The 23781-nt window shown below is 40.2% G+C and overlaps 1 protein-coding gene across 6 annotated transcripts in view; it reads right to left on the minus strand.

Moving 5' to 3' along the window:
- ankhd1 (ankyrin repeat and KH domain containing 1) overlaps positions 1-19336 on the minus strand; it is a 148770-nt gene extending 129434 nt beyond the window's left edge. For 3 of the 6 annotated variants that reach the window (XM_052013596.1, XM_052013600.1, XM_052013595.1), the window contains exon 1: positions 18892-19322. In XM_052013596.1, the coding sequence (XP_051869556.1) occupies positions 18892-19077 (186 nt within the window). In that variant the 5' untranslated portion in view covers positions 19078-19322. Of the gene's footprint in view, positions 1-18891 lie in introns of all 6 variants that reach the window. The other 3 variants (XM_052013594.1, XM_052013597.1, XM_052013601.1) reach the window with 3 other exon arrangements.
- Positions 19337-23781: the final 4445 nt, after the last annotated feature.

The following is a 23781-nucleotide window of genomic DNA, read 5'->3' on the forward strand; positions in this document are numbered from 1 at the left end:
ACCAAGGCACCTGCACCAACCCCTGTGGCACACTAATTACATTTTGCCAACCAGATAAAGACCTATTTATGCCTTTTCTGCTTGCCTCCTGTCAGCTAGCCAATCTTTGACCCACATCAATATTTCTTAATTCAGAAGACTGGTTGGTTGGAGTAGGTCTGCACTGGGGTTATTTTGAGTTTGAAAACTGTTGCTGTTCAGAGGGACCTAAATGTCCTTGCACACTCATCACTGAAATTTAACGTCCAGATACAGCAAGCAATTAGGAAGGCAAAATGTTTGCTAGCCTTTAATGCAAGAAGAGTCAAAGAGTAAGGAAATCTTACCGTAATTACACAGGGTAGTTCAGCAGAAAACCCACGACCTAAAGAACAGATAGTGGGTGATAAGAGTGCAGAAGGCCCAACAACAGGCAACAGCAAATGGTGTATGCAGGTTCTTCAGTGCTGTCAAAGCCCAGTCACACACACAAGGTCACACCACATGGCAGAGAACTTAGACAAAGACTCAGTCAGTGCCTGCTTGAGTAAACACTCGGAAGACCTCAACTGCAACTCCATGACAGTGCAATGTAGCAGTAGTCAACACCACTGCCACACCGCTCCAGGGAGCTTAGAATGGTGCCGACAACCAAATTTGTTTACTGGGAGCACACACAAGCCTAACATCAATAGGAGAATACCTACCCACAAACCTCCCACCAATCCCATCAGACTCCTTCTGCTTTGTCTACAGAGGTGTCTGTGCTTCCTATATTGCCCTCATCAGTCATCTTCAATCAAGGGACTGTCTAAGAGAGGAGAATCCTGGCGAGACCACACCTGGAATATTGTGTACAAACTGCTCTCCCTATCAAAAAGGATATACTTATTACAGACCGAATGCTAGGAAAGTTCATCAGGTTGACTCTTAGGATGAGGATATCATCTGCCTTTCAAGGAGATAAGAGTAAATGCAGGGATAAGCTTCCTCCTGCTGGGCTGTCTAGGACTAGGAGTTGCAGTCTCAAAGTAAGGGGTCAGCCACTCAGGAAGGAAATAAGAAATTTCTTCACCCAGGAGGTGAAACTTTGGAATCTCTACCCAAGACGGTTGTGGAGGCCAAGTCACTCAGTACATTCAAGGTATACATTTGAATCAAGGGATATTCAGTTAGTGCAGGAGAGTGGTGCTGAGGTAAAAGATCAGCCATGATCTTATCAAATGACAAACGAATGACCTACTGTTTCTTTTACACCACCAGCGACCCAGGTTCAATTCCAGCCAGTGTCTGTAAGGAGTTAGTATGTTCTCCCAGTGTCTGCGTGGGTTTCCTCCAGGTGCTCTGGTTTCCTCCCACATTCCAAAGACGTACAGGTTAGGAAGTATGGGCATGCTATGTTGGTGCCGGAAGCGTGGTGACACTTGTGGCCTGTCCCCAGAATACTCTAAGCAAAAGATGCATTTCACTGTGTTTTTCGATGTACATGTGACTAAGATACATCTTAATTCTTATTTTAACCTCGCATATTAAAATATTAAGAACATTAACGATCTAGCAACATGAAGACTGAACAAGTTATATTCTTGTCTTACCAAACCTGAAGTTCAAATCACTGAAACCACAGGTTGGATTGAAACTCTGAATACCCACATACAATACACATGCACTACCCTTGGTCAGTAAATTGGCAATCCACAGTTCAATTAACCAAATTCCTCAAGGTAAACAGGTGGGAAAAAAATCAAGTAAAGCAATGCAGCATTAGTGAAATTTACAGAACCAGTCAGTTCCACCAAGAAACTTAACACAGCCGTAAAAAAAAGTATATCAAAATGAAAATAAGTCTGAAGTGAATCTTCAATAATTGTTCAGAGATTTCATCTAATTTGTAACTAAACTGTACCGACAAGTAAGGTTCCAGGCTTGATCCCAGTCCGGACTAATGAAAGCAGGAATACAGGTGTTTCAATTGACTTCATATCTTTATTAGGAACGTGCAACATCTTCCACATTCCTTTTGCTGATTATTTACAGGCTACCGATGGACGAGCATATGTGAACTACGCTAAGATAAGATGCCCAATCACAATTTGTTTACGACTTTACAAGGATGAGGTACCTATAGGCTTAATATAGCAGAAAGCCTACAAGTGTAGGGGCAAAACTAAAAGAGAAACAAAAGTAACAAGCAAAATACAAGAAACTTACAAATAGAATTAAGGAAATTCAAAAGATGTTTGCAAAGAGCATGAAGATAAATAAGGATTCAGTCTATTAGGGACCCAAAAGCTAACTTATGTGGAGGCAGGGGGGATGGATAGGGTTTATAATGAAAATTCAGTGCAATCTTCACACTCCTCAGAAAAGGGTGTCAACAATGTGTTTCAGGAGGAATTGAGAGAAATATTGGATGGGATATAAATACAAAACACAAATATATTGCCAGATGCAAAATATTCCAGGCTGTTATAAAGAAGGAAATAATGAAGGTGCTGACAATGTGTTAAATCACCACTGGCCATAGGAGTGGTGCCAGAGGAATGGAGCAGTGTCAAAGGTGTAACATAGTTTAAGAAAAAATTAGCAGGTATAAATCAAATAATTACAGGTTAATTAAACTTGAGCGGTGGGTAAATTACTGGAATTTATTCTGAGGGGCAGCCAAACCCTCCTCGCAGAAAGGCACAGATCAATAGGAAAATGTTAAGTGAATGCTTTATGAGACAACTGAATTTTCTGAGGAAGCTAACAAGGAAGGGTTAAGAGGAAAGTAGGTTTGATGTAGACTTTGTGAACTTCAGAAAGATGTCTTGGGCAAGGGGTAGCCAAAACAGCAAATCTGCCTCCAGACCCACCACACATGGCTGAATCTTGTCTGTTTTCTGGGGTGGCCTAGCAAGTCACTCATTGAGTCAGACTTGTACAGCACAGACAAGCCCTCAGCCTAACTCATACAGTCCAACTAAGGAGTCTTCCTGATCATTTCCATTTGCCTGCATTTGGCCCATCTCTCTCTAAACCTTTCCTATTAATGTACCTGTTCAAATATCTTTTAAACATTGTAATTCAACCTGCTTCTACCATTCTCTCTGACAGCTTGTTCTATATATCCACCTCACTCTGTATGGAAAAACATGCCTCTCAGGTCCCCTTTGAATCTTTCCTCTCTCAACCCAAACTTATGCTGTCTAGTTATAGACTCCCCTACCCTGAGAAAAAGACTAACAATCCATCTTCTCTGTGCCTCTCATGATTTTATAAACCTCTACAAGGTCACCCCTCGCCCTCCTTCGCTCTAGGGAAAACAGTCACAGTCTCTCCTTATTTGATTTATAGTTGGGTTTCCAGTCTCAACAACATCCTTGTTAATCTTTTCTGTATCCTCTCTAGCGTAATCACATCTATCCTACAGTATTTTAACCAGAACTGCACACAATATTCCAGGTTCAGTCTCACCAATGTCTTGTACAGCTGTAACATGATGTCCCAACTCTTGTACTCAATGCTCTGTCTGAGGAATGCAAGCATGCCATGTCTTCTTTACTTATCTACCTCTTTTGCCACTTTCAGGAAATTATGTACTTGTACCCCTAGTTCTCTCTGTTCTACAGTACTCTTCAGTTCCCGGTCATTCACTGTGCATGTCCTGCCCTGGTTTAACCTCCCAAAGTGCATTACTTCACATTTGTCTGAGTTAAATTCCATCTGTCATTCCCTGGCCCACTTTCCCAGCTGAAAAAAAACAATAACAAGATGCTGGAGGAACTCAGCAGGCCAGGCAGCATCCATGGAGAAAAGCAGACAGTCAATGTTTCGGGTCAGGACCCTTCTTCAGGACTGAAGATAGGAAAAGGGGAAGCCCAATATATATGGGGGGGGGGGGAAGAAACCAGAGCCGGCAGGACATGCACAGTGGACAAAAGAGGGGAGGCAGGATGGGCACAAGGTGATGATAGATAGACGCAGGTAAGAGACAGTGATAGGCAGATGCAGGGGAGGAGGGGGGAGCAGATCCACCAGGGGTTAGGTCAAAGATATGGAGGCCGGCAGCATGGGGGGGGAGGGGAGGAAAGGAAAAGGAAAAGGAGAGAGACGAAAAATGGTGAGGAGAAAAAACAGAGCAGCTAGAAAAGGGAAGAAAAGAAGGGGAAAGAAGAGGCAAGGTGAGGGGGACAGGGGCTGGTTTACTTAAAGTGGGAGAGTTTTATGTTCATCCCATTGGGCTGCAAGGTCCTGAGATGGAAAATGAGGTGTTGTTCCTCCTATTTGTGTTTGGACTTCTCCCAGCAGGACTGATAACTGTGATGGAGTGTGGTGGTTGTGGGGGGCAGAGTTGAGGTGACTGGCAACGGGGAGATGCAGATCACGGTTACGGACAGAACATAGGTGTTCTACGAAACAGTCATTTAGTCTGCGTTTGGTCTCGACAATGTAGAGAAGGCCACACTTGGAGCACCAAATGCAGTGGAAGATATTTGGGGAGGTGCAGGTAAATCTCTGCCTCACCTGAAAGGACTGTTTAGGTCCCTGGACGGTGGTGGTGTAGGGGCAGGGAGGGAGGAGTGAACTAGGGAGTCGCGGAGAGAGCAGTCCCAACAAAAGACTGAAAGGGGTGGAGAGGGGAAAATATGCTTGGTGGTGGAGTCCCATTGGAGATGGCAGAAAATGATGTGTTGGATACATAGGCTGGTGGGATTGGGCTTCCCCTTTTCCTATCTTCAGTCCTGAAGGAGGATCCTGACCCAAATCATTGACCATCTACTTTTCTCCAAGGATACTGCCTGACCTGCTGAGTTCCTCAAGCATCTTGTTTTTTTTCATCTAGATTCCAGCATCTGCAGTCCTTTGTTTATCCACTTTCCCAGTTAATCTAGACCCTGCTGTAGCCTTAGACAACCCTCTTCTCCATCTACCACATCACCAATTTTGGTGTCACCCAAGAACTTACTAAATCACATGCCACCTACATTCTATTCCAAATTGTTAATATACAACTCAGTTGTACCATTACTACTACATGCAAGCAGAGAAGGAATAAAACTAGACAGACCACCCGGCATTGACCTAGCCACAGCAAATTCAGACACGGCAAAGTCATTTCCATCCTAATTGACCTTCTAAATCTGCCTCACAAACATTTAGGGACTTGTGTCTAAAAATGGGGGAGAGCAGTCTCACAGATTGGTCAAACTCAGTCTGGCATTGGCAAACTCACAGAATCACAAGCACTTGAATTGCCACGGCACAGAGGGCTACAGACCATGTGGTGCTAAATGGGACAAAGACATTTTTGTCGGCCAGTATGGACATAGTGGGTCCAAGGACCAGTGTCTATGCTGTATGACACCAACTTTAAGATAAATAAGAAAATATTTCTTTCACCTCAAAGGCAGCAAGTTGGTGAAATTCATTATCTCAAAAGGCAATAGAAGCAGAAACCTCATCCCACCTTGCCCAATTACATTTATAGAGTACCAAGATCTGCACCTGAAGAGCCATAATCTGCAGGGCTCTGGCCCTGGAAGATGAAATAAAACCAGGTACCGCTTTTTCAACTGCTATAGATGCAATGAATAGAGTGGTTTCTTCCCATTTCTTAAATTTTCTATGATTGTACAAATAGTTCACAAAAAATTGTGCCTTAAGTCTCCCAAACAAATAATGCAACCACAGGCAGCAAAAGGAGAGCACTAGATCAGAGATCTATACAATGAAAGTGAAAAAAAATCCTTTCTGCAAATTTCTCATATTTATCCTTCAAACATACCTTTTGTTATTCACCAAAGCACTTCCCACCTTTTTCCCCACCCACCCTATTATCCCTTTTGTAAATTAATCTCTCCTGCTCTCTGCCCAGCGACCTCCACTTCTGTTGATTTGCCCTTTTCCCTTTTGCAGCTACCTCTAACATTTGCCAGGACTGATCAGGTCATGGAACTGAAAATGTTAACTGTACTTCTCTCCCTACATTTGTCTCACCTACTGAGTATTTCTGGCATTTTCTATTTCATTTCAGATTTCCAGCATCTGCAATATTTTGCTTTTGGATAAACAGAATTCTGCCTCTGAGGATTACTACAAAATAAAGAGAATTTATTCACTTCTCTTTTTAATAACTTTTTTAGTACCTCCTTTTTCATTGGAATTGGTCATGGCAGTTATTGTAAAACTTCAGCAGTCAATATGTAGATGACAGACTCAAAGAGAGGAAAGCCTTGTTAAGACTTATAGAATAGGAAACAGTGGGAAGGTATCAGAAATGATTTTCATTTATGAAAATAAACCATTCAGGAAGAATTGAAGTTACTTGGATGCTACAGCAATCAAGTTTTTCATTCTATCAAAGTAACACAATAATATCTAGAACACAAAATAAAGCAGAATTCTAGAACTATAAATCTCTATCACATCCCACCATCCATCCACCCACCAGCCCTGCAAACTTCTTCCCTAACTTTCTGCTTTTCTTTCTCTGAAAACTGACACATGCTAGAATAATCTTCAAAAATGAGCCCCTGCTGTTAATAATTACTTAGCTATTCAATAACCAGGAGAGGCAAGTTTGATCCTGCACTCAATGCCCATGAAAGCATGCATTTTCACCAGGTAACAAAAACAACCCTGTTTTCTCTCTTGCCATGACCATTTCTAGCATCTCATATGTACAGTGATGAATGCAGGATCATCTTAGTTTTGTAACTCAATACTTAGATTCACAACTATTTTAACATTTTGTGTTAACCAATTCCACTTCATTTGTTCAGTATTAAAATATTAGCTTTTAAATTTCAATAGAGAGTCTGATTACTGTATATCAATGAAGACTGCCCAGAGTAGAAATGCAATAATTAAACACACTATTTGCACTTGTTGGTAATTCAATCAAAATCTGAGCTATACTGAATGCTCATTTAACACATCAACATTACCAATTACATTGACTTACATTAACAATGTACACCCCAATTTATCTAAATATTTAATGCTCGGCATCATTGACTGTCAAAAACACTCAACAATACTTGAATGCAATGACCAAAATTCAATTTGACGCCCAATGTTAAGCATTTATTTAACAACCATTTGACTAATTTTTATAATCATTCTCACTAAAAGATATCAATCTGAAATGTCAACTCCATTTCTCTCCCCACTAATGCCACCCAATCTACTTTAATGATTTTTGGATTTCAAATGCTGGAAATCCAAGATTTGTTATAATACAAAAGGCAACAGTTCATGCCAGCTTAAGGCAATCTAATCAGTCCAATTTCCCTATGGCCCTACAAATTCTCACTCAAGTGCCTATCTGATTCTCTTTTGAAAGCCCCGATTGAGTCAGTTTCCACCAACCTTATAGACAGTTCAAGATTATAACCACTATCCATGTTGAATAGTTTCTCACATCCTCCATCTGTTTTGCCCAATACTGTAAATGTGTCCCCACTTCATGAAGTATCCACTAACAGAAAACAGCTCTTCTCATTTACCCTAAACTATCATAATTCTCTACACCTCTTAACAGCTTCTCTAGTCTAAACTTGAAGCTGAAATTCCTCATTCTTAGAACCATACAGGTAGTTTTTGTGAAAACCTTTCTAAGGCCTTTACATCCTTCCTGGTGTCCAAAATTGAACAATTCCCCACTTGTGGCCTGACCAATGTTTTATAAAAGGTTCAAGAATATTTTGTTTCAGTGATTTTGTTTTTGAAAGATCAGCTCAAAGAAACAAAAATGTGTAGCAAAGAGTGAAAACTGTTCATAACCTTTGAGAGAAAACAGAATTCAGTAAAGCAAATTGTATTATGTAAATGAAATGGCTAATAATGTTAAAAATTGGGCCATATTGTACTCTATCTAGCTCACCACCTGTTCTCAGTCCTTACATTATTCCCACAGCTGCTTATTCTCTGCAGTTCTACAGGTCCAATCGAGCTCAAATATTTGCTGCTAAGACCATCCTGAGAGCAGCAAATGGGCCTTTGGCAGCAGATCCTGAGGCAATGCCTCTGGATAGACCTGTTGGCCTTCAATAACTCTACCAAAGGCCTTTGAGCTATTTACTGTTTCTCAATAGTCTATGATCAACTAAATATTAAATGCATTTAATGCTTAGAAATTGAAACAATTTTAAGATTAGGCAAACTAAGGAAAACCAAGCCTCATCTTTCCAATCACAGTTGGCAATCCCATTCAATTTAGATGCACTCTCATCTGACTTCCAGCTTAGTTCCGAATTCTGCCCTTGAATATACAGAGGAAGAAATCGGAGATGAGCCGGCCTGTAAAGTGAACGTCATCAGCAATTCTCTATGAAATCACCAGCAAATGGCAAGTACATTTCAGATCATTAATTTGATTCACTTGGTGAGCTCCCACATTTGGATAGGAGTCAGAGGGTTATAGTGGAGGGTTGTTTTTCAGATTGGGAAGCCTGTGACCAGTGTGCCACAGAGATTGGTGCAAGATCCATTGTTGGTCGTCATCTATATTAATGATTTGGATGAGAATGTAGTTGCGTGGTTAGTAAGTTTATAGAGGATACCAAAATTTGTTGTATTGTGGATAGCAAAGAAGGTTATTTAAGATAACAGCAGGATCCAGAACAACTGGGAAAATGAGCAAAGGAATAATTTGGCAAGTTAAGCCACGGCAGGACTTGCACAGTAAATGACAGGGCTCTGGAATGTGAACAGAGACCTAGAGGTACAAATACATAATTCCCTGAAAGTGGCAACGCAGGTAGACAGGGTGAAGACAATGGTTGGCAAACTTGCTTTCATTGGTCAGGGCACCGAGTGCAAGAGTTGGGACATCATGTTACAACTGAAGATGACATTGGCGAGACCACACTTCAAGTATTGTGCACAGTTCTGGTCACCAATCTACAAGAATGTCATTAACCTGGAAAGGGTGCAGAAAAGATTCACAAGGATGTTACCAGGACTGGAGAGCTTGAGTTACAGGGAGAGGCTGGATAGGCTTTTTTTAACACGTGGAAAGTAGGAGGCTGAGGGGTGACTTTAGAGGTGTATAAAATCGTGGAGGGGCAAAGATAGGGTGAGTACTCACCATCTTCTTCCCAGGATAGGTGAGTCTAAAAGTAGAGGGCAGAGATTTAAGCTAAGAGGGGAAAAGTTTTAAAGGGACATGAGGGCAAATTCTCCCCCACATACAAAGGGCGGTGGGCATGTGGAATGAGCTGCCAGATAGAGGCAGGAACGACTGCAACATTTAAAAGGAATTTAGACAGGTACAGAAAGGTTCAGGGGGATATGGGCCAAAAGCAGTTAAGTGGGACTAGCTCAGGAAGGCAACTTGGTTGGCATGGATGAGTTGGGCCGAAGTGCCTGTTTCTGTGCTGTATGACTATGATCATCATAGACACACGGTCCAATTCAGAATTCAGGATACAATACAGAAAAGCAAGTTGCATTTTCTGTAGTTTTGCCTTTTGAATATTTCAATAAACTGGCGATAGAGCAACACCACCAAAACAAAATTTGATAATTCAATTAGTACGCACAATTGGGCTGCCTACAAAACTAGTACTCAAGCAACTTAGGAGATCAAGGCCTTGAAAGACCTTTTAACTTCAAGTTTATATATACCAATTTTCTCTGTGATACTTAAGTGGTGAAGGAACATCTATGGGTACTTCTTTTAAGTTGAAATATTACGATATCACTGAAAAAAATTTAATTTTGGTTTTTCAAAAAAAATTAAGCACTTTCAAAGGACACAATTTGACTCATTAACTGACTTGATGTGTCCTTCAGGAATAGAGGAAAATATTCTTTAAGCACTTCCTGCCCAATAACATGATTCCACTGAGACTCCAGATAAAGTTTCAGGTCATCACAATAACCGTTTGCAACAGGGTGCTCCTATGTAGCCTGACAGGGACAAGTTCACATTGCACCCATAATGAGAATTTATCCTAATGAAAAAAACTCCTGCAGATAAGTGATAAACTCTTCAAAGAAGAATTCTAATCAACATACTTAAAAGATTTAATAAAGCTTTGATGACTATCTGCAATCAGAAGACTGAAATTAAATAAATTTTACAGACCCAATAATGCACAAAGTCACACCCTAAAAAAAATACACAAATTGAAATTCAATCTCCCATCTCCAATAGGTCAACACCATCCCAATTAAGACAGAAATAATCTTAACATTTGCCACTTTACTGAAGTCCTAATTACAAAGGGAAAATTACCTAATATTCTGATTCTTGATCAGTATGCATCAGGACAAGGTTGAAATGTTTGATCTTGCTACTCAGCTCTGCACTATACCCAACCACTTTCATCACATGACAACATGGAGAAGTGAAAGTGCTGGGAAGAAAAGACTATTGTAATATGCACAGTAGTATCAGAATGGAAATATTTACATGCAGCCAGTGACAGATTAGGCAAACTTCCATAACAGTCTTAATAATCACTTTTGTTCACAAGCCTGTAATAGAATACAGTTCCAAATTTTATCTTTAACAACACACCCAGTTTTAAAACTTTAATTACTCCACTATCATATGCTGCAATCTGGTCTAATTAACATAACTTCAACCCAAGCATTACAAGCTGATTTGAGGCCCAAATTCAAAGCCTAAAAATTAAGCACACTTATTTTGGGAAGAAATAATTCTGTATTTAAAAATATCCAACAATAAAAACGAGTATGAACTCCTTAAACCCAAGCTGTTGCTGCAATGCAAAATAAAAGAGACTTGACCAGTCATGAAACTGGAGTTGGGCTTGGAGACCATGTGTCCATGCAGTTTACAACACAATGTGTCATATTTAGTTTAAAAATCACAACTGACTTTATATATTCTACCCACCAAACAGAAGACATTACTAACTTGCTCCGATTATTTACACTGCAACATGCATCATCCTCCCTCCATGAGCAGGGGAAAAAAGGATATGATATTACAGGCACAGGCCACCCCATTCGCATTGCCACACCAGAACAGTCAGGGTCAAAATTTAAAAGCAGCACCAAGCATGGCACAGTCAAGGCCATAATTCAAGTACAGCAGCAGCCATAGTACAAGTCCCAGATGACATTTGTTTCTGGATGTTCAATGCCATCTTGTTCAGACCATCCAAACAAATATTAGAATATATACAGTCAAGCCAACAATGACTCCTCCTTGACCCAGGCTAAACTACCTCCATATAAATCCTGCTAACTTTATTGATCAAAAAAATATGCAAACCACTTTCCTGGTCCTAAAGATGAAAACTTTTAATGGGAGCTAATTCTTAATCCAATTCTTCTCTTCAAATCTTTCCATGGCCTCTATTTCTATTCTCTGAACTTACATACTTGCAGAGTACCCAAACAACTCCACTGTTGGCCTCGAGCATTTCTGACTTCCATTACTCTTGAATTCACTTCATTATTGATTGCTGGACCTTAAACTCTGGAATTCCTCCCCTCCCCATTCTTTTCCTCTTTATTTTTATGATGTTGCTTAAAACCTCCCACTTTGACCATGCTTTTGATCATTTGCCCTAACGTTTCTTTACAGGGCTCATTGTGATATTTTGTTTGATGATGCTTCGAGGAAACACCTTGGACTTAGAAATATTCTGAAAATGAAATACAAGTGACTGTTGTATTACTGGACCAGTCAACAACAGAAATGATGAGTTATCCTTTCAGGATAATTAAGTTGGACATTTCAACTTTGTCCAAAATAAAGAAAAAAAGTCAGATTTAACAAGACTGGCTGTGAAATGAAGTACACACACGTGTGCATTTGTCAACAGTCTTAATTCTCAGAGTCAAGGTACAATGCTTCTAAATTTATCCACCCAACTATCCTGACTTTTGGTTAGGTACCTACCACACAGATCCCAATTACCCAAAAGTATCTCAACCAACAGTATTTGACATCAAGTTTAGAAAACAAAACATCAGCAAGCTATTTTACAAAATAGAGAACAGCCAAGCCCAAGACTACTTTCCATTGATCTTCACCTTCTTTCAGAAGTTACCATACTGATCATGAGAGAATCTTGACTTATTGTCCTCCAGTTGAGCTTAGGAGAATGTAAGATTATTGTAGTCATCCAAATGCTTTCCCTGCTGAAACCCACTACATTAGCACCCAAAAAAAATCACCATTACCCCTTTACCTAACATACACAAGAGCAAAAGTAGATCAACTACACCCTCAAACCTCATTTGTCATTCAATAATATGCGCCCCAATTTCAGTAATTTTACCTCCATAGCCACAATCTAATAAAGTCTATTGCTGTAAAATTTATAACTAAATCAACCAGAGCACCTGTTTCACTGCACACCTTGGATAAGCATTTTCTAACTTCTCTTCAGAATGGCCTCTCTCTGACATCGGATTAAACTCACCTACCAGTGGAAAACGTTTTTTCCTTTACCTATTAAGGAGTTTCAAAATTCCCAATAGCTCAATCAGACATTTTTTTTTAATAATCTATTTTGAGGAATACTAAGCTTGTTTTTGTAATGTCTCATCATAATCCAGTCTGATATCATTCTGATTATTTTGTACATTTCTGCAAATTCCGAAATATCTTACTGTAGCATTCCCAGGCTACATACAATACTCAAGATATGGTTTAACCACAATAAAACTTCCTCCATAATTTATTCTTTTAGTTATAAAGTCCAACAGTGCATTTGGACATTTTCATTTTCTTTTAACCAAGTAGGTCACTTTAGTTTCTGTGCACGTGGACTCCTAAGCTTTCCATAGCCCTCCACTTGCCCTAGCTTTTCACCATCTAAAAAAGTTATTCTATTTTATGCCAAAATAAATGACCTCACACTTAATTGTGCTGAAATCCATCTGCTACAGCTTTGCTTTCTCACTCAATGTCTCTTTGTAATTTTATGATCCCATCTATACTAACTGTCATGCTGCCAATCTTTCCGTCATCAGCAACTTAGATATTTGATGGTCTTATTAAATATCAGGAGAGTACTTTATTTATTTGGGAAAACTTAACTACTCATTTTAAGAAAACCCTACCAAATTATATTTTAAAAAGGGAAGAGTAATTCTGCCTGAGGAACGAAGTTGAGAAACTGATTTAAGTTTCAATGGGCACCAAGCTGCATATGAACAGCCTCTTCGACATACTGTTATAACGTAAGGTGTTTTGCCAGAAACAAGTGCATAAAATAGAATAAGTCTCTATAGTCAATATAGAAAAATAATCAGGCAAAATTGGACTCCATACAAAGCCAAAGGAGGAGATGTTAGGACAGATGATCAAAACTTTCATCAAAGAGGTGATTTTAAGGAGAGTCTCAAGGGAGTTGAGAAGCAGAGTTTGGAGGACAATCTAGAATTGTGAGGCTTAGGAGACTAAAAGTAATGCCATTACTGATTAGGGTGAACAAAAGCAGGGAAAGAATGGTCAGAATCAAGGCAACACAACTCAGCTCTTAGAAGATCAAGAATGGAAGGAAGCAAGATTAAGAATAAAATCAAACCAAGTAATCAAAAAGGGTTTTAATGCAGCTCTTAAGATGAGCAATCAAATCTAGAAACTGAATTTCAAAATTAAGGTCATACTAGCCAAAAGGTCTGTCATCAGTGATGCAGTAAAAAAATGAATACAATGATCCAGAGATGGAAAACCAAAGAGTTTAGGCTGAAAAATAGGATGGACGGGACTGCAGAGATGAACTCCTCCACAGCCAGGTAGAACTTTGTAAATAAGATTTTTAATTAAATGGCTGAGGATTGGGGAGCAAATTAAGGAAGCAACTAAGGGCTTACAGCAGCAAGTTGCAGTGTCAAAAATAAGATGTCTAGGAGAAATGTTGTAATATTCAAAATGTGTGCACTATTATCCCAAAACCCTCCAGAATATCAAAAGGAAATGAAACTTCTTCAAAATCTTCCAAATTATGCACTTTTACTCTATTAGTACTCTATCAGACCGCCCAAACTTTAACCATCAGACTAACTGACAATTCAGCCACCAAAGGACTGCTCATTTCCTAGAATGGAAAATTCCTTTACCAGCCATTTAAATTCCAGACCTATCATCATTCCAAACCATTTAAAAGAACAGAATACTATTCAAAAAAAAACTGGGTACGGAACAAATATTTGCCTCGCAAGCAACCTAGAATCCTAGTTAATATCAAAGCTACTCACAAAGACTAGCTAAAATAGAGACTTATAGATTAGACACACAAAATGCAGATTCTTCCAAAGAAGGTCTTTATTTGCCTGAATGGACTACCAATAGCAAGCCATTTTAAGTTTATTCAGCCTTCATGGACTTACTGATTTAGCAGAGATAACAATTGGTCGGCGTTTCTGCTGCTACCTGCAGTCCAACACCTGCTGGAAAATACACTGATGCAGGTAATAATTTTCAATCATATTATACACTTAACAAAAAACATGACCCGCAGCCTTCAAAGAAAATTCAAAATGAATCCTTATCAAAAATATACTGGGAAGTGATAAAAGATTATATTAATAAAATAAATTCTACGAGAGAAAAATAGATCATTTTAATGTATGGGACCACGACAGTCATAAGCAAGGCCAAAGTTAAGATAAAAGCAATGGAAGGGAAAATGTACAAGTCAGAGCTACAATTCCTGAAAGTTCTGAAGATTCCAATCCTAGAGGAGGCTCCAAGCACAAAGCCATTAAGTAAATAAAATATTTAGATGAGAGTTTTAGATTCAAAGAGATTAGAAGCATTAGAGGCCAATGTAGATTGACGAGGACAAGGGTGAAAGGAGAGTTACATTTGGTGCAAATCCGAAAAGGGCAACAATGAACTGAAGTTCAAAGAGCATTAAGAATGGGAAGATGATCAGCACAGCATTGGAACATTAGAGTTTAAAGGTAATAAAAGAGGCTTTCGGCAGCAGTGAACTGTAGCAGTGACAGACGGCCACCATTATAAAGACAAATAGTCTTCATAATGATGAGGATTATGGGAGTTAGAAATTCTGTTCAAAGTTAAACATGATGCCAAATAAGCAAAGTGCTTGATTAGGGAGTGTGGAGAGAATCAGTAGTAAGAGTACAAAGCTGTGACAAGGAATGAAGATAATGATTTTGATTTTTGCAATATTTAACTGAAGGAAATTGCAACAAATCAAAAACTGGACTTCCAGTATGAGTTGTAGTGAAAGGTCTAGAAATGTTGAACACAAGGCCATCCACATAGAGCACACATGGTGATTCCCCCTTCAAATGGTTCACAGAGAGAATACATCAGGAAGAGATAACCAAGGATAGTTTGCAGAAGACTCCAATGATAATAATTTAATTGATAAAGCTATAATCTAGAAACGATCTAGCTGTGCTGGGACAGACAAGTAGAGCCAAGTAAGGGAGATTTCATTGAGCAAAAATTAGGTGTTCAACTGGGATGATGTGATTGACTTCAGAAAGGCTGGAGGAGGATTATATTTTGTGATTATGATGTGCCATCTTTGACTTTGATTAAAGCTGTTTAATGTGTAGAAAGATTAAAACATTCTACAATAAAGCATCCTAGGACATCAAAGAACCGTACAACCAATGATGTACTTTGAGATACTGTCACTATTGTAATGCTAAAACCATGACAGCCAATTTGCATTCAGCAAGTTCCTAGAAACAACTTTAGGTTAATGAAAAAAATCTTTTAGTAGTGTCGGTCACAGGACAAAACAAACATGGAATTCCGCACCCCCCAAAACGAAAGTGCCAATGAAGCTTTTACATCCACCCAGGGAGACAGAATTCTTCTCCGGTTTAATGTAAAATTTGCACAAGTCTTCATCCAGAAGGTAGTACCTCCAACCATGCGGCCCCCTTAGTAATGTGCTGTGATGTAGCCTTGATCAGAATAATGCTAACAGCAAGTGTTGCCAAAAGCCTGTTCTGCCATTCAGTGAGATCTGATCTTGGCCTCAGCCCCACTTTCCTGCCTTTTCCCCATAACCCTAAACTTCCCTATGGTCCCAAAACTCTACCTATCATCAGCCCTGACTATTTACAATGATTCAGCCTCCACAACTCCCTGGGTTAGCACATTCCAAAGATTTACAGCCCTCAGAAGAAATCCCTCCACATCATCTTAAATGGGCAACACCCAATTCTAAAATTTTGCCACTTAGTTCTAGATTCCCCCAGAAGGGATAATACTCCCAGCACCAATGCTGGCACCCTCCTCAGAAGGATCACCTTTTTTCTTCCAAACTCCAATAAACATACAGACAACTTTTTCAACCTTTCCTTCCAAGACATACCTTCCCCCTGGGGATAAACTTAACAAACCTTCTCAAACCCACTGTTGATGCTGTGCATAATTATCCAACTCCAAAGCAGGAGTGCGACCAAATAAATCACAGCTGGTACGTTCTCCCCGTGCGTCTGCGTAGGTTTCCTCCGGTTTCCTCCCACGTTCCAAAGATGTACAGGTTAGGGGCTGTGGGCATGCTATGTTGGCACTGGAAAAGTGGCGACACTTGTGGGCTGCCCTCAGCACATTCTCAGTAACTCAAAAAGATGCATTTCACTGTGTGTTTCAATGTATGTGTGACTAATAAATAAATATCTATATATCTGGTACAAAATTGAAAATTGTGAGCACAAAATTGTTGTGTACAAAGTTGGGCATGCAACAAGACTTACAACAACTTTGGTGAGGAAAGGGAGATTGGAGATGAGGGTACTTTACAAGGACAGAGATTAAGGATGTTCTTGGTCTAAAGGAAAAAGAAACTGATGTCGAGTTTGCAAGGACAAAGACATGACTCAAGAAAGAGCAATTAGCAAGCAGCAAACCTGGGATATGAGAGCTAGAAATGCATGTTGTGAAATTCAATGGGAATGAGCCAGAGAATACGAAGTTGGGTTTCATGAACACAAACTTGGAAGGAGGTAGACATATGTGCAGAGCTAGGATAGAAGTCAGGGTAGTTTGACTCAGAAGTTTTTATTTGGAGGTGGGGCAAAGACAGCCAACTAAGACAATGGGGGGTGGTGGTAAAAATGATGGTCTCAATTTTAGTGATAACTGGAGGTGAACCTTCAGACGTGGGGAGACTTTGAAGGTTACCCTTGGCACAAGAGAACCTCATGGAAGTGAAGTTGTAACTTAACAGAGCCATGCCTGTAAAATGACTTCAATACAAGAATGAGGAGCCACTCAATGCAGAAGCTCAAGGGGATTGATCCCTTGATATGAAGGGGCCAGATCAACTTAGTGCCAATGTGCTCCAATTGACCACTCTGCCAAGAAAAAAAATGTCAATCAAGGAATTCCAAATAGTTGGTCCCTTCCAAAAATTAAAACCATTTAGTAAAACAGATCCAAAATCTAAACCATGGTTATGATGATCAGGCTTAGTTGAAACAATTAAAACATGGCAAAACTCCAACCAAATTTTACTGATAAACATTATAATCCTAACCAACAGATCATTTCCCACACAACTTAGCTTTAAGTTTTGACATTTCAAAGTGCAATACACAATCTAATGTCATTCCATAATTAACCCTATGTCCTCCTTGCCTACAACCCAATTTCAGTATTTAAGATTAAATTAGCTAAGAACACGACTAAGAAAAGTTCATTCAGCTCAGTTTTGAACACTTTAAAAACCAACATTTCCTTTCCAGCACTAAACTCCTGGTTACTTCAACTCCAAGTCCAAGCAATCATAAAGACCTATATGTTATAAGGCCTGCTGCTCCAGCAAATCTTTTCCTTGATCTTAAGATACCCAATATTTCTCTTTACCCTAACTTTCACTCTGGAAATTGATGATTTGGTTTCTCTTATCTAAATATGCAAAAGGACTGTACCGCTTTGTTGTCCTGACATGACAAACTTACAGCAAGATCTTAAATACTGTTAAAATTCCCCCCTGCCCCAAACTAAAACAAGGAAAGAAATCGGCAAAACAGAACTGGGTTTCTTTTTGCCAGGTAATCTACTTGCTCTACTTAACACATGAACATAGGAAACATCATCTCTTCCCAATTCAGGGAAACCAAGCACGTCAGTTCATCTGGTAATGCATCAAAATCAATCTGGAACGGTAATTGAGACACAAACTACAATCATATCCGTTCTGTGAGCTTACATCATGTGACGAAGCCCACAAAACGAGATTTGTGCAAGCAGGGACAGCATTTAAGGGTTGTAGGCCTACTAGGCCTATTTCCCTTATGTTCGACGCTTCCTAACGTAAAAGGGAATAATATGGTACCTTCCAACTTCGGCTGTAGTCAGACATACGTAAGCGAAACACATTCACAGAAAATAGGGCTGAAAATTTAATGAGTAAACATATCGTGGAGAAAATGATATCTTAGTTGATGCATTCACATTATAGGAAATGTCAGATGCAGCGTCTTTTGTTGATTTTACCTACATTAATTGTGATTCGAAAGAGGTTAGAGGCTTCAGGACAATTCAGGCCTGAACTAGTTTCTGGATTCCAAAAAAACCAAGGAGCTAGGAGACCGTGTGGCTAGCTGGGAGTTGTAGTTCAACCTTGCGTTTCCTCCGATTCCCTTCAAACTCCAAGTCACCTTTTAAACTACACCTCCCAGGAGCAGGGGAGGCCTCCGCGCAAGCGCATTCGCTTCTTTGGCTCCTCTTTCTAACCCCCCCCCCCCCCTCCACCAAAAACCAAACCCCAACCCCCACCCCGGCCTACCGCTTCACCCAGCTCCGCGATCGAGCCTCGGCTTCATACTACAAACTGAGGCCCGGATTTGTGCGCACCGCCATTGATGCACAGCTCTCGGGCCTACCCTTTGACGGAGGGGAGGGGAGGAGAGGGGAGGGGGCGCATTAACACCTTAAAACGATTGCCTAAAGAGCGGGTGTCGTTGAGTGGCGACGTGAAGCAAGGGTCACTTTACCTCAGAAACCTCATCCTCTTCGCTCCCAGAGAGCACAGCCAGTTTGAAATCCAGGCGATCTCCGGGAGTCGGCTCTAAAATGCGAACTTTAGTGCTGACGGCAGCGGTCACAGAATCTATCTCGTCTTCAAAGCCGTCTGTCATCGTGTCCAGCGCTCGGTTCTCCGCTATCACTTCATTCTGCATATTCTTCGCGCTCTATCCTTACCGTGTCGGGCGCCTCTGAGTCTGACTAGAAGCTGTGTATTATTATTATTTTGTGTTTGAATTTTTCGGATGTAAAGTTTGACTTCGGCTACTACCAGCGAAAGCCCCGCGTCTCTCTCTCTCTCTCTCTCTCTCTCACTCTCACACACACACTAGGCCCCGCGAATATTAGTCCACCCGAACCATTAACTTCTGTGCGCCTGCTCCGACTAACTTGATAGGTGCACATCCGGCCCCCGCCCCTCCCGAACAGCTCGATGCTGATAGGAGAGAAGGTGCTACTGACATTCCGTTACGTAGCGTAATAGCAACTGACGGGGCTTGTGATTCGTCGAGGCGGCTGTCAATCCGATAATCTAGCGGGCTGGGATCAGGTTAGGTTGGATGGCAATGTCTTCTACAAAGGAAGCCGGATGGGCTTTTTTTTGAGGCGGGGGTGCACGCCTTGTGTGGGACAAAGATTCATTTACACAGCTGGACTGCTACCTGTGTACTTCAGATAGCTCACAAATAATGCTCTTCGCATGTCTCGTTTCCATCCATTCTAGTTTCACTATTGTGTTCCACTTTGAGATTTTTTTTTATCTCTTCCCCCTAATTACCTTTATTGCTGGGGTCAGCAGCAGTTGCAGTGTCCAGAGTTGAGACAAACCATGCTCCTTTTTAAAAGAAACTATCCCAGGTTGCGCAATAGCACATCCCGCCCCGTGGGGGAGGTCTAGGTGATTTAACATTCTCCAAAGCTGCTCCGAAATGCGCCACAGGAAGTCATGGCTGAAGTATACCTTTTTTATCCAGCCTTTTTATATCGATCATGGTACAAACAGTGGTCAGTGATATTCCCTTAAAATAGATTGACAGATATCCAGCCTATAACTGAAAAACAGTCAGTAAGTTTTTAAAGGCATTGTCAAGCATAAAGCATTAACACAGAAATGTATGAAGTGCAGCACAATGTAAGTAAAGCTACAGTCACGTTGGGAGGGCCTTCGACTTGTCCAAATAGGAGGAGGCTTAGTAGTGTAGAAGGAATTCCTTTCAATTCACAGAATGTTAATGGCTGCACCTTACAAACACTTATGTTTATCTAGTTTTCTTTCCTTCTTAGGCAGCCTCATGGGATCGAGGATGCTTTACTTCTGCTCTAGATCTGGGTTCTGAGGTGGCTGATGAGGCCAACGTGATATTTGCCAATTCTGTCTCAGATGGAGGCAGAGCTATTCAACAAGGAAGGCAGGTGGGTAGTTCGAGACACATTGCGTTCCATGCCCCATTTACACTGGGTGTTTGCTCCTGACAGATAGACTCGCATTTCTCAATGCCCTCTTAAAGGCTTTCTTCATTTTGAACTAACATGGGCCAGGGATTCCCAGTAGTTGGGGAAATGTTACACTTTTTCAAGGAGGCTTTGAGAATATCCTCAAATTTTTTACTTTGTCCACCTGTTTACCTCTTGCTATGACACTCAGAATAGTGTGCTCCCTTTGGGAGTCTGGTGTCAGGATGCAAAAACATAGCCTTACCATCAGAGCCGACTGAGTAACTAGACCCCCAGTGCTGGAATATCCGACTGGGAGAGGACACTGACGTTAGTTTGCCTCTTCTGTCAGTGGATCAGGAAGATTTTGCAGATACAATATTGTTGATACCTTTCCAGTCTTTTGATGTACTTGCTGCTCAGGGATCATAGTTGCCCAGGAGATAATGAGCTTCATGTTTGTTTTGAGCCCTTGATCTTGAAACGTGGCCAATGATGTACAGGCACAGCTAAGGTGATGGTGAATTTCATCACTGGTGTCTGTATTTGCTGAGAGATGGCTCCTGAGATATGCTAAGTGATCCACCTTTCCTAAAGTCTTGTGGTAGACCTTTCTGGTCAATAGATGACCTTTGATTTGTGACTCTTGAATGTAATAAGGCCTTTTCTTTCATGTTTCAGTGGAGGAGTCAACACTGATTGAAATTGGCCTCCAAAGGTATGCGTTGCAAGTCTTCTGTGCTACAGCTCAATAGCTGAAGTTGAAGTGACCTTGGCTCTAGTCACTTTATCATCACAAGGTGCTTCAGGAGCATTTCAAAGTATGACTGTAAGCCTTATAAGTTGGCATTAACTAATGCAAAGGAAGGTTTAAAGTGACTCTTAAAGAAAGAGGTGGAAGGGAGCCATTTTTCCACTTTGGGAATTCACATTTTAGAGCTTAGACATCTGAATGCATATTTTCCATAAGAGTGGCAAAGAAAATGTGGAATTCTCAAGATGCCAGAACTGGAGGAATTGAGAATTCTCAGAACATTGTAGAGCTGGAGCAGATTACAGAAACAAACGTGTGCAGGAATTAAATTTAATCCTAGTTTGAGAAAGGTGCAAAAACAGATTTAGAATTTTATCGCAGGATGCAAAAACATAATACTGTACCTAAATAGCACTATTATAAGACATCAGTTATGTTCTTAAGTTATACATTACAGGTTCACACGATACCAGTTTCAGGACAAATAAATATGAAGACTCAGAATAAATTTAAAATGAGACTAAAATAACATAACAAGACACCCAACAGAAAAATATGGTATGCAGAAAAAAATGCACATGGTTAATGCCAGAAATAAAAACAGAAAATGTTGGAAATACTCACCAGTTCAAGCAGCTTTTGGATTCATATTTCAAGTCATTTCCAATGAAATGACATTGACCTGAAATGTTAACATGCATGCTCAGATTGCATTGGGGTTGAGAAAAAAATGTTTCAAATTAATCATTTGCAGGTATGGTAGTATTAATACTGTTGATCAGGATCAAGACTGGATTTCATCTGATCTATAACGAAAGTGAGGCAAGTGGAATAGAGCTGTACTATAATGATCATATTCACGAATATTTCTCTTATGAGAGCTGGTGATAAAGGATATCTTAGACTTGCATGACTGAAAGCACTGTTTAACTGATCTGCCACTTAAGAGTAGTTTTGTCTTTGAGCCATGCAAACTAATTCTAATTGCAAGAAATAAAATACAATTAACATGTTGAAGATTTCAATAAATATATATCTTGCATACATAAACCCTGAAGGTGTTAGCTTCTGTTGTCTGACAATGGAAGCCTAAACCTGCCGTGAAAGTCAGCTGTCCAAGTCACAGCACTTCTGAGTTCTTGCTCATAAAATGATTTAAATTCTTGCTATATACAGGATGTAAGATTAGCTACTGGACTATTTGTTTATGTAAAGGACACTTGAGGAAGTTCTGATGGTATGAGGTCTGAGAACCTCTTGTACGCACTTTATTTGGTTTGCATAAAGACAACATTTTGCCATGCACTTTACGATGAGTTGAGGCTATTTTGTACAGTGGAGGCTGCATACAGAATTAAACACTTTCCTGTATCGTAAAGTGTACCTCATTACATCATTAGGTTTCTTTTGTGTATACTGTAGTGTAGAACTATCGTATTATCTTTAAAGGGTTTGATGTAAAGAAATTTCTTAATTTGTAAATTTGGTGCATTAAAAGCCAAATTTTACTGCAGAAGATCAGGACAACTCTTTCTTGAAGGCTTTGTGATGTTTCTTTTGCAATGGTAAGCTGTAATTAGTTTTACTCATGTGATTCCTCTGGTTGATCATAGAGCATATATCTTATGCAAGAACCCAGTGTTCACACAAATTGTGATGAAATACTGATAATTTTATTGTAGAGGTACATGGGAACTGGGGTAGACCATTTTGCCTGGGGGTGCCCATTCTTTTATGCTGTGGCCATTTGTGGGCTGCTAATGCACAGAGTCTGCCTGGCATCCACAGTGGCATCAAATGGTGCACAATGTTCTTTTGATGATACTTCAGCAAAATTCTACCATGCATACCAGGTTTGTAAATGGTGCAGCAAGCCTTAACCAGTTGACTGTTTATAGCATTAGTTTGGGTCTCTCCTTGGGCAACTGACAGAGAGTCCATCTTCCTCAAGGTATATATCTGGAGGTCAGTGTTTCTATCTTGGAGATTTTTTCATATCCATACCCCTGCATCTCACTGCCAATGTTCTTAAGCCTCCCCATTCCATTATCTCATCTGTCCAACCGTCAGGAGGATCATATATCTGAACTTCCCCAATCTTCTCTTTTATACACTCCACGTTTTGACCCTCACTTAACTAGTACACTCCCATAGGTCTTGATCCATTCACTGATCAACCATCTTTCCAGATCACTTTCTTTCTCCAACCCAACCACATCCCCTGCCCAATAATTCCTTCTTCTATCTCTGTGATCTGCCCTCCAAAAGTGAACAAGGGTGTGTATCGTTTGCAGTTTTCCATTCCTCAAGTACCATCTCTGAATGTGTTTGGAAGACCATGGCTATAGCCTCTGCAATTTCCTTTCTTAACTTCCCTCAGCAACTTAGGATGCATCCCATTTTAATCGGGTGTTTTATCAACCAAGTGCAGCCAGGCTTTCTAGTACCACCTCCTTATCAATTTTTGGCCCTCTGGAATTTCGATGACATATTCCTTTGCTGAAACTCCAGAAGCATCATGTTCCTTGGTGAAGTCATATATAAAGTACTCATTTAGTACTCTGACCATTCCCACTGCCTCCGTGAGTAAATTTCCTTTTTGGTTTCTGATCAGCTCCTCCTCTTGTCTTAAAACCTTTTACTGTTAACCTGCCTATGGAATATTTTTGGA

The sequence above is a fragment of the Pristis pectinata genome, chromosome 4, assembly GCF_009764475.1.
Source record: "Pristis pectinata isolate sPriPec2 chromosome 4, sPriPec2.1.pri, whole genome shotgun sequence".
In the NCBI taxonomy this organism is placed as follows: Eukaryota; Metazoa; Chordata; class Chondrichthyes; order Rhinopristiformes; family Pristidae; genus Pristis; species Pristis pectinata.